Here is a 9,971-nt window from a genome sequence, read left to right as displayed (position 1 = left end):
ATTAAAAATACGAACAAAACACTCTATTTAAACTAATTCGAATTTAAATAAAAATCCAAATTAATCAAGACCCAAATTAGATTTTCCATGGTAAAAATACCAAAACAAATTTAAAAATTTTAAAACACAAGATTATTTTCTCATTATTATTTATTAAAAAAAGGAAAAAAGAATCCAAAATGCGCTAGGAGTGAGCTAATAAAGAACCTTTTCCTTTACTCCATGAACAAGAAATCCCAAAGCTTTTCAAATCTCTTCTTCAGTCTTCTTCTTTTTCTTCTCCACCTATTCCTTAGGTTTCCGGTTGCTCTCTTCATCTGAAAACCCTAGCTTTCTCCTCTCTTGTTACAGATCCAAACCCTAAGAGTTAAACGGCGGCGGCGGCAATGGCGACGGCTGCAACGATGGTGAGTTCGGCGGGTGGTTTATTGGCGATGCTGAACGAATCCCACCCACAGTTGAAACTCCACGCGCTCTCAAATCTCAACGCCTTTGTTGATTACTTTTGGCCTGAGATCTCTACCTCTGTCCCTGTCATGTAATTCATTCCTCTGCTACTTATTTCTCTTATACTCTCAGTTTCAATTATGTTTTCCCCCATTCTTTATGGTAAAAATATACTTTAATTCTTAGTTGTCGTGATTGAAATTATATGGGATTCGACTTATAATTAGTTTATTTTTCTTTAATTGTGGTAAAAAGAATACTTTTTTTTAGTTGTAGTGATTGAAATTTTGTGGAATTGGACTTATAATTATTTGTTTTTACTTTAGTTGTGGCAAAAAATATAGGTTTTTTTTGTTAGTTGTAGTGATTGAAATTATGTGGAATTGAAACTTCTGAGCTGTAGAAAGAGGAAATTGGTTTTGTTTTGTTTTTATTTTCCTATTTCTTTGGTGAATTCTTTTGTTTTTGGTTTGTTCTTTTAATGATGGAAAGTATGGAATTTTAATTTCTGAGCAGCAGAGGGATTGGCATTTTTTACTTCCATTTGGGTGAATTGAGTTCTTGAAGGTTTGTGTCTTTATGGGAAAGATTGCGTTTTTGTTACTTTCAATTTGAATTATGGTTTGTAGTGCGGTAAAATACTTGTGTATTTGTTCATTGCTTTGACATAATTGTGTGGATTTGGGACTTTTCAGCATTAGTACGAAAGGTTTTGAGGTCCTTCTTTCCCGTTTTATGTTTTAGAAGTATTTGAACTTTGTGGGATTTTTGAGGGAAGTAGGAAGTGGATGGCAAATTGGATGTTTTATACAAAAAGGATGTTGGCGCTAAAGAAGATAGTTGATTTCGTGCTTGCCCCCCCCCCCCCCCCTTCTTTTTTTTTTTTTGACATCATGGAAGTTTAGTTGCTATAGCTGTATGGGCATGACTCGAATAATTTCCTTTTGAATGATTCAAGATTAAGTTGTAGGGATAACTTCTGTAAGTGGTGCTTAAATGGAATTGGAATTTCTAAGTATTAGGATTAGTGGACTTGTTATATTGGGCGGTCGGGTGTGAGTTGGAAATTTTGAGCGACTCACTGTATGGTTTTTGAATAGTGCAAGTGTAGGTTGTAGGGATACATTGCCTGTATTTGAGTGCCTTGTCACCATGGAGGTGTGGATGGTAGGTGTGGGGGATGTCGAAAGTTTTTTCAGCGCTGGTCCTGGAAGGTTTTGTGGTCAATTTTATCTTAGATGGAAAATATTAACGCCTAATTTGTTTTTTCGCCTTCTTCTTTTGGGATTTGAATTGATTGATCGATGACAATCTTAAGCCGAAAAGGTGGTACAGGTAAAGGAGGGTTAAGGTGGATTCATTATGGGTTCCATGGCAATGAAACGCATTGCACATGCAAGAAGTTCATTTGTTCATAAGTGGATCTGGAAGTTAGTACCTTCTTTTAAATATAAAATGCATGTTCTGTAAGTAGTGACAATGGTATGTGTTTCAGCTTACGGAGGGAGAGCGTCTCAATCTTGTATGAGCTTCATTTCATCATGACTGTTTGTGGATTGAAACTTATTGATTTTGATGCTATTGTTTTGGCTGGGATACTTTTTAGAAGTATTTGGATGAGCTTTTCACACCTAAGGATTCCTATCCTTTCAAATATTGCGCGCAAAACTTATTCACCTCCTCAACTAATTAGTATTGGCTATGGCTTTCATGATACAAACCAGTGTGTAAATCTTTGTCCATCTCATTAACATGTAACTTATTTACGTTGCCTTATGCAAAAAAAATGTAACTTATATTAGACCTCATATTACTAACTTTGTGTACTATGATGTCTTTGACCCTCTCCGTCTATGCAGGGGTGTAATTATACCGTGTGGAGTTAAAACTATGTTTTTGAGCTTGGTTGATAAGCCCAATGTGTTTATATTGCACAAAAGAGAAGAAAAAAAATATGTTTAGATACTTTATGTTGTTTGTTCGATTATTTTAAACACCAAACACACAAGTTTTAATTTAGCTGACCACAAGCTTAACTTATGACCTTAGAACTTTTATAATCGAGAAAACCTCGAGAGCCAGTTGGCCCCTTGCGCACGATTCAAGCATGGTGGACAATAAGCCTCTCTATCCTTCTCCACTTAAATACCAAGCTTTTGTTTGCGACAAGGTTTGAACTCATGTCATGCACCTAGTCCAGGCATCCCCTCTCTTACCCCTCTAGACCAAAGCCCTGGTGGCCTCAAGGACCTTAGAACTTTCTTTATAAGTCACCAAAATGCTTGCCAAACATAGTTCTCTTGAATAGCAGATAGTCAACCTTGTCTGCCAGTTTAGTTATGCATCAACTAATTAATATAGCTATAATCTAATCAGTCTGTCATTGTCAGTGAAAGCTGAGCTTTGCTTTATGTTAGAATGTGCATCTGTAGAATGCTGTATAGTTTGCTTGGCTTTGTATCTAGTTTTCTTGGCCGTGTCAGTTGTGATATTGGGTAATTCCATGCCCTGCACTTATGTATATATATTAAAAGAATTTATGAAATTTCTGAAACCTAAGCTCACGTCTTAATTTCTATCAACTGTGTATTCATGATATGTGCTTTGAGATCTCATGGACTTTTTTAACTCCCTGTTCGTGCAGTGAAAGCTTGTACGAGGATGAAGAGTTTGATCAAAGACAACTAGCTGCATTAGTTGCTTCAAAGGTTACATTTTTGTTTTCCAACCAATTTGTCCCATGTCATGTGGGAGACAGTTTATTATGGCAGGACCTAATTTTCTTATCAGCAGTCCTCTCTAACTTTTGTTTATTTCCTCAGGTTTTCTATCATTTGGGTGAACATAATGACTCATTATCCTATGCCCTTGGAGCTGGCCCTCTCTTTGATGTTTCTGAGGATACTGACTATGTTCATACAGTTCTCGGTATAAATTTCATATCATATTGTTCAGATCTTATAAATACAAAAAATCATGTTGTTCTGATGAATTTGTATCTTCCAAATTTTCTTTCTCAACTTTCATATATTGCTTTTGATTTGCATCTTTCAACACTTCTTCCTCAAGATCTATCTTTTTGCAATTGCTATTGCAGATGATTTTTGTTGCATCCCCTTCTAGCTTGTACTGTGTTCTTTCTGTAGTATCTTGGTCCATAGTAGTGAATTGTTGTGTCATACCTGACATCACTAGGTTGACACATCAATGCTTTATTGGGGAGTAAGAAGTAAAATAACTAAACCGGTTCATGTGACAAAATTTTGGTCGAACTTTGAAATAGACACTCATTCTCGCTTAGTTGTTTTTAAGTACTATAATATGTCAACTGTTTTAGCTGTCCGTTTTGTTTGTCCACTGTTGACTTGTATTGTTGGATTTGCAATATCTTTCCTTTCAGCTAAAGCCCTGGATGAGTATGCAAGCCATAAGACTAAGGCAGCTGAGTCAAATGATGAAGCCACAAAGGTGGACCCTAGGCTGGAGGCTATTGTGGAGAGAATGCTTGATAAGTACGTATTTTTCATCTTCTGTTGTGGACGAATAAGAATGTGGACATCTAATCCTCACATTATTTTTCTGGGGTTTCCATTCTGGTTAACAATTACCTTGTTTCTTACTTAGGTGTATAGTGGATGGCAAATATCAGCAAGCCATTGGCATGGCCATTGAATGCCGAAGGCTGGATAAGGTTGCCGAAGCAATTGTTAGCAGTGATAACGTTGATGCCACTCTAGCATATTGCAGTAATGTTTCCCATAACTTCGTCAATCGTAGAGAATATCGAAGTGAGGTATAGTCTTGCTCTGTCTTCACCCTATGTAACATACTTGATTTCAAGCTCCCACTCCCCCATCCCCACCCCAAATCCGTGTGCTCTAATTTATGTGATCTTCTTGCTAGGTTTAGTTATTGCATTGACTGCTTGTATTCTCCTCATAGAGATTATAAGTCTCTGTCTGTCACCATGTTTTTTTTTTAAATTTGTTCATTGAGCTAAGGCATATACTGTGAGCTCCCCCGAGAAAATTAATCATATGCCACCAAAAGTTTCCCTTTGAGTGTTACCTTCTTCCAGTGTCTCCTCATCAGCGTCATCCCAATACCATCTACAGTGGGGAAAATAGAAATAGAGAGAAAAAAGGATTCGGTTTGAACATTACGAGTTCGAGTTCGGAATTCTACCACAACCCATTCGATTTACTTTGTTCAAAATCTAGTGTTTGCAGTTATTTAGTGAATTTGTTAACACATCAAGGTCCGAGCCAAATTTGCTGGGTTTGGGTGAACCATATCTTATGCACTACATCCGCCTGTGATATTATCCTTATTTGTTTCGCTTTCTTTCTTTCTTGATAGATGTAGGACGACTTCTTTAATACATATTGTTACTTTAGATATTCTTTAAGCAGATTCAGAGAAAATTTCCATTTAAATCTTCCTCTTCTCTTACAGGTGCTTCGTCTTCTTGTCGATGTGTATGAGAAGTCACCATCTCCAAACTATTTGAGCATGTGCCAGTGGCTTATGTTTTTGGATAAACCAGAGACTGTAGCAAGCATATTGGAGAAGCTATTAAGATCAGAAAATAAAGATGATGCTCTATTGGCATTTCAAATAGCTTTTGACCTTGTAGAGAACGAGCACCAAGCTTTTCTTTTGAGGGTTAGGGACCGGCTTTCCAGCCCAAACCTACAACCTTCAGAGCCGGCACAGCCGTTACCTGCGGATTCTGATCGAGCACCGACTGAAGATGCAGAAGCTTCAGAGGATGTTCCATTGTTAGAAGAAAGCAGACCTTCAGGTGGGACGTTAACAACTGCAGATCCAAAAGAAGCTATGTATGCTGAAAGGTTGGGAAAACTAAAAGGGATTCTATCAGGGGAGACCTCAATACAGTTGACCTTGCAATTCTTATACAGCCATAACAAGTAAGACAAATATATTTTACTTTTTGTTACCTATTTGTTCAATTGATTGATGGAAAATGTGTATTCTTAGTTGTATTAATCTTTGCGTACAGGTCAGATCTCCTTATTCTTAAAACAATAAAGCAGTCTGTTGAGATGAGAAATAGTGTGTGTCACAGTGCAACAATATATGCGAATGCGATCATGCATGCTGGAACGACTGTGGATACATTCCTTAGGGAGAACCTGGTGATTATATCTTTCCTTTTACCAGATTACCTTCTCATTTGGATTATATCTACAGCCTAAAATAATTTATAATGGGAATCTTTTGTTTACATTATCAGGACTGGCTAAGCCGTGCAACAAATTGGGCTAAATTCAGTGCGACAGCTGGACTGGGTGTTATCCACAGTGGCCATTTGCAGCAGGGGAGATCACTTATGGCACCTTACTTGCCTCAAGGTGGAGCTGGTGGAGGTGGTAGTCCATATTCAGAAGGTGGTGCCTTGTATGCTCTTGGTTTAATTCATGCAAATCATGGGGAGGGCATCAAACAGTTTCTTCGTGATAGTCTACGTAGTACAAATGTCGAGGTACTTGTATTAGTGAACTTCATCTTTCTCATAGGTGCCTTTCTTTTTTCCGGCTATTGTTTTCATATTTTCAACTTTCTGTTGCTACAGGTTATTCAGCATGGTGCCTGCTTAGGACTTGGGTTGGCTGCTCTAGGAACCGCTGATGAAGACATTTATGATGACATTAAAAACGTCCTATATACTGACAGTGCCGTTGCTGGAGAGGCTGCTGGTATTGGTATGGGTTTATTGATGGTTGGAACTGCAAGTGAGAAGGCAGGTGAGATGCTTGCTTATGCTCATGAGACGCAACATGAGAAGATAATCAGGTAGGTTGACAGCTTTAAGCCAATTGCCAAAATACAATTACTTGTATTAGCTTAGATCCTATAGTTATCTCTTAATACATGTGTACTTGAGAAGTTCTTTTTACTGTTCTTTTTCAGGTTTTGCTTTTGTATTTTTGAAGAATGATATTGTGATCAAATGTTAAACCAATCCAAAAAAAAAATAAAAATAAAAATAATTAAGCATTGATGAATTATAGAAAATATTTTTTTTTTGAGATGACTATTAGAAAATATTTTGCTTGAACTATAATAAGGAAATTAATTATTTGAATAGTGTCAAAAATGATTGCAGTATCTAGAAATGAACAACTGTTATCGTGTGAAGAGGTAGTTGGTATTTTGGATTGATTTTACTTGATAAACTACAGATAAAATTGTTTTATACTGTTTGAAGAAATGTCACCAAGTGATATAAGGAAACAAATAGGTATAATTATTATACATTTGATAAGACTGAAAATTGCTATAAATATTTAAGAGCCAACTACTGAAATGTCCTTGACCGCTTGGCTCCGATACTCTCACTTCCTTATTTTATTTTCTTTGCAACAAGTCCTGTTAATAGCAAATATAAGAAAATAATGGACAGATTTTGTCCTTGTTTTAGAACTCACTGTTCCAAATCCTCGTGTTGGATCTTTCGACTTAAAAGTTAAAACCTGTGTAGCATCCGTTTTCTTGTGAATGTCACATTTACTTTTAAAAAGAAAAAACTGTGAATGTCACAGATTTAGAAATGTCCATTGCAAATTAAGGCCATCTGAATTTCAGTTTCAAAAGAATGGCTGGAATGTCCATTGCAAGTTAATGGTGTTTGAATTTCTGTTTTGAAAGAAGACAGGACATGTTGATTTCTTTGTCCGTTTTCAATTCTGAATATTTTGATAGATATTGCCTTTGATCATATGTTGTAAAATCACATATTTAGGTACTATCACTTGTTTCAGTCCCCATGTATGCATCCTCCTTTTTTTTTGAACTTTTAGATTTTGTGAATATCAATTCCAAGAATTTTCAATTTCAAGGTGAAAATTCTTCAGTGTAATTTTTGTGCACTGGAAAGTTTTGATCCTTTACCTGTTTTTGTGCTATTTTCCTTTCATGAAGGTTTATTAGCAAAAAGTAAAATTTTCAAACTAGAGGGAACATGAATATGTAATTAGTCTTAGGCATAATTACAGGATCAATAATGTGGCATAAAATAAGGATGAAAATTTCTCCGTCTTACTGCATGTGCCTGGAACACATTTTTCTTTTAATTAGTACAGAATAATAGTCCATAGAGTACCTGGAGTTGAACATTCCTTCTGATGCTACATGCAGGGGTTTGGCACTAGGTATAGCTCTCACAGTCTACGGAAGGGAAGAAGAAGCGGATACACTGATTGAACAAATGACTAGGGATCAAGACCCTATATTGCGTTATGGTGGAATGTATGCTTTAGCATTGGCTTACAGAGGAACTGCGAATAATAAAGCTATCCGTCAGTTGCTGCATTTTGCTGTATCAGATGTTAGTGATGATGTCCGCCGGACAGCAGTTTTGGCACTTGGATTTGTTATGTATTCTGAGCCAGAGCAGGTTGGTGCTTTTTCTTGTCATATTTAAGACTGTTATGCTGGTTAATCATGTGCTTCTTATCAATCTCTTGTTGTTTGTGGTCTCATTTCAGCGGAATTACTATGTTTGACTTGTGTCTGCAGATCCACATTTAACACCACTGTTATCCTATTTCCTCCCCTCTGCCCTATCTCCCCCTCCCCCAAGTCTTCTTCATTCTGATGTGTTAATAATGTTTCCTTTTCAATGAATTTGCAGATGCCTCGTATTGTATCGTTGTTGTCAGAGTCTTACAATCCACATGTTCGATATGGTGCGGCTATGGCAGTAGGCATTTCTTGTGCAGGTACTGGTCTGAGTGAGGCCATCTCATTGTTGGAGCCTTTGACATCAGATGTGGTTGATTTTGTACGTCAAGGTGCTCTCATAGCGATGGCCATGGTGATGGTCCAGATAAGTGAAGCTAGTGATTCCCGCGTGGGTGCCTTCAGGTATTTCATCTGAAAATGCATGTCACATCTCTCCTTATTTTTTCATCTTTTCTGAGCTTGCTATACTTTCTTCTGTTCAGGCGACAACTGGAGAAAATTGTCCTAGATAAGCATGAAGATACCATGAGTAAAATGGGTGCAATTTTGGCCTCTGGTATTCTTGATGCTGGTGGAAGAAACGTGACAATCAAGTTACTTTCAAAGACTAAACATGACAAAATTACAGCAGTCGTTGGACTAGCTGTTTTTAGTCAGTTTTGGTATTGGTATCCACTTATATATTTCGTTAGCTTAGCATTCTCACCAACAGCCTTGATTGGTCTCAATTATGACCTAAAAGTGCCAAAGTTCGAGTTTGTATCACACGCTAAGCCCTCACTATTTGAGTATCCTAAGCCAACCACTGTAGCCACCACAACTTCTGCTGTGAAACTTCCCACAGCTGTTTTATCAACATCGGCTAGGGCTAAGGCAAGGGCTAGCAAGAAAGAGGCTGAGAAAGCCATTGCCGAGAAGGCAGCTGGAACAGAGTCATCTTCTGGTGCACCAAGTTCTGGGGAGTCCATGCAGGTTCGTATACATTTCTGTCTTTTTGTTTTGGATCAATGGTTTCCTTTAGTTAAGGATCGGGCTGACAGTCTGTTCTTATAATATTGTAGACAAATTTGTATGGATGATCTTGCATAATTTTCTGCTTTTGTTGTGTAGTGCAAATAAAATGTATATCTCCTTTAATGGCAGGTGGATACTCCAGCGGAGAAGAAAAATGAACCAGAGCCATCATTTGAGATGTTGACCAACCCTGCTAGGGTGGTTCCAGCTCAGGAGAAATACATAAAGTTTTTGGAAGAAAGCAGATATGTGCCAGTTAAATCATCACCTTCTGGATTTGTGCTTCTGAGAGATCTACGTCCTGATGAACCTGAAATATTGTCCCTCACTGATGCACCCTCGTCAACTGCATCCAGCACTGGTGGTGGATCAACTGGACAACAGGCCCCGGCATCAGCAATGGCTGTTGATGAGGAGCCTCAGCCACCACCGGCATTTGAGTACACATCGTGATTTATTTGTATTTTAAAAGCTTCACCAATACTTTGGTTTTCATTCCATTTTGGAGACGATGTTGAATGGCAGAGGTGGGAAACCTATGGATCAAATAGCACTTCCTATGATCGAGTTGAATTGTGGGATACATTGAAAAGAGCCCCGTGGATTCTGTTATTCTGCCTCTTGATTTCCAGACTTGTGCTTGTGCTTGTCATTGTATTTCCTATGCAAGAGGGACTCAAAAACTGGGGACTGGAAACTGCCATTGCGCGTTATCTTTTTCTGAATCTGTCACGTCAGCTCTGTCTGGACTGTTAGATTTTTACTTTATGTTCTAATTAAGATTTTATATTGTTCGGATCTACAAAAAGATTTCCACTGTTCTCTCTCGAGTATTTATTAGTTACTACAACTTGATCTTTGCCAGTCGTAGTTTAAGCCTTTGCAATTTGTTTGGGTTGATTCCGGACTGAACCAATTTTTATCAAACACAATTACGGAGTTTCACAGCTTTATATGAGGATGTTTGATCCGAGCAAGTGCTCGGACTCTTCGAAACTATGCAGCCGACATCCTCCAAAAGT

At 37.7% G+C, this 9,971-nt stretch overlaps 1 protein-coding gene across 1 annotated transcript; it reads left to right on the top strand.

Annotated features, from left to right (window-relative positions):
* The first annotated feature begins 228 nt into the window (after positions 1-228).
* On the top strand, positions 229-9,819 carry LOC104216223 (26S proteasome non-ATPase regulatory subunit 1 homolog A-like). Its single transcript, XM_009766229.2, has 13 exons — positions 229-538; positions 3,092-3,155; positions 3,270-3,375; positions 3,848-3,959; positions 4,072-4,240; positions 4,903-5,378; positions 5,471-5,606; positions 5,705-5,953; positions 6,044-6,264; positions 7,609-7,867; positions 8,105-8,337; positions 8,418-8,907; positions 9,079-9,819. The coding sequence occupies exons 1-13, from the start codon at positions 387-389 to the stop codon at positions 9,400-9,402; spliced, it is 2,991 nt and encodes a 996-aa protein (XP_009764531.1). The 5' UTR covers positions 229-386; the 3' UTR covers positions 9,403-9,819.
* Positions 9,820-9,971: the final 152 nt, after the last annotated feature.

The sequence above is a fragment of the Nicotiana sylvestris genome, chromosome 1, assembly GCF_000393655.2.
Source record: "Nicotiana sylvestris chromosome 1, ASM39365v2, whole genome shotgun sequence".
NCBI lineage: Eukaryota > Viridiplantae > Streptophyta > Magnoliopsida > Solanales > Solanaceae > Nicotiana > Nicotiana sylvestris.
The sequence above is the reverse complement of the archived record's forward strand: the minus strand, read 5'-3'. Positions and strand labels throughout refer to the sequence as shown.

Bases quoted from the DNA above. Each gene is read 5' to 3' on its own strand.
- LOC104216223 (XM_009766229.2), top strand. From the start codon at position 387: ATGGCGACGGCTGCAACGATGGTGAGTTCGGCGGGTGGTTTATTGGCG. The intron at 4,241-4,902 runs GTATAGTCTTGC...CTTCTCTTACAG, and splicing joins GTAGAGAATATCGAAGTGAG to GTGCTTCGTCTTCTTGTCGA. The intron at 6,265-7,608 runs GTAGGTTGACAG...TGCTACATGCAG, and splicing joins CAACATGAGAAGATAATCAG to GGGTTTGGCACTAGGTATAG.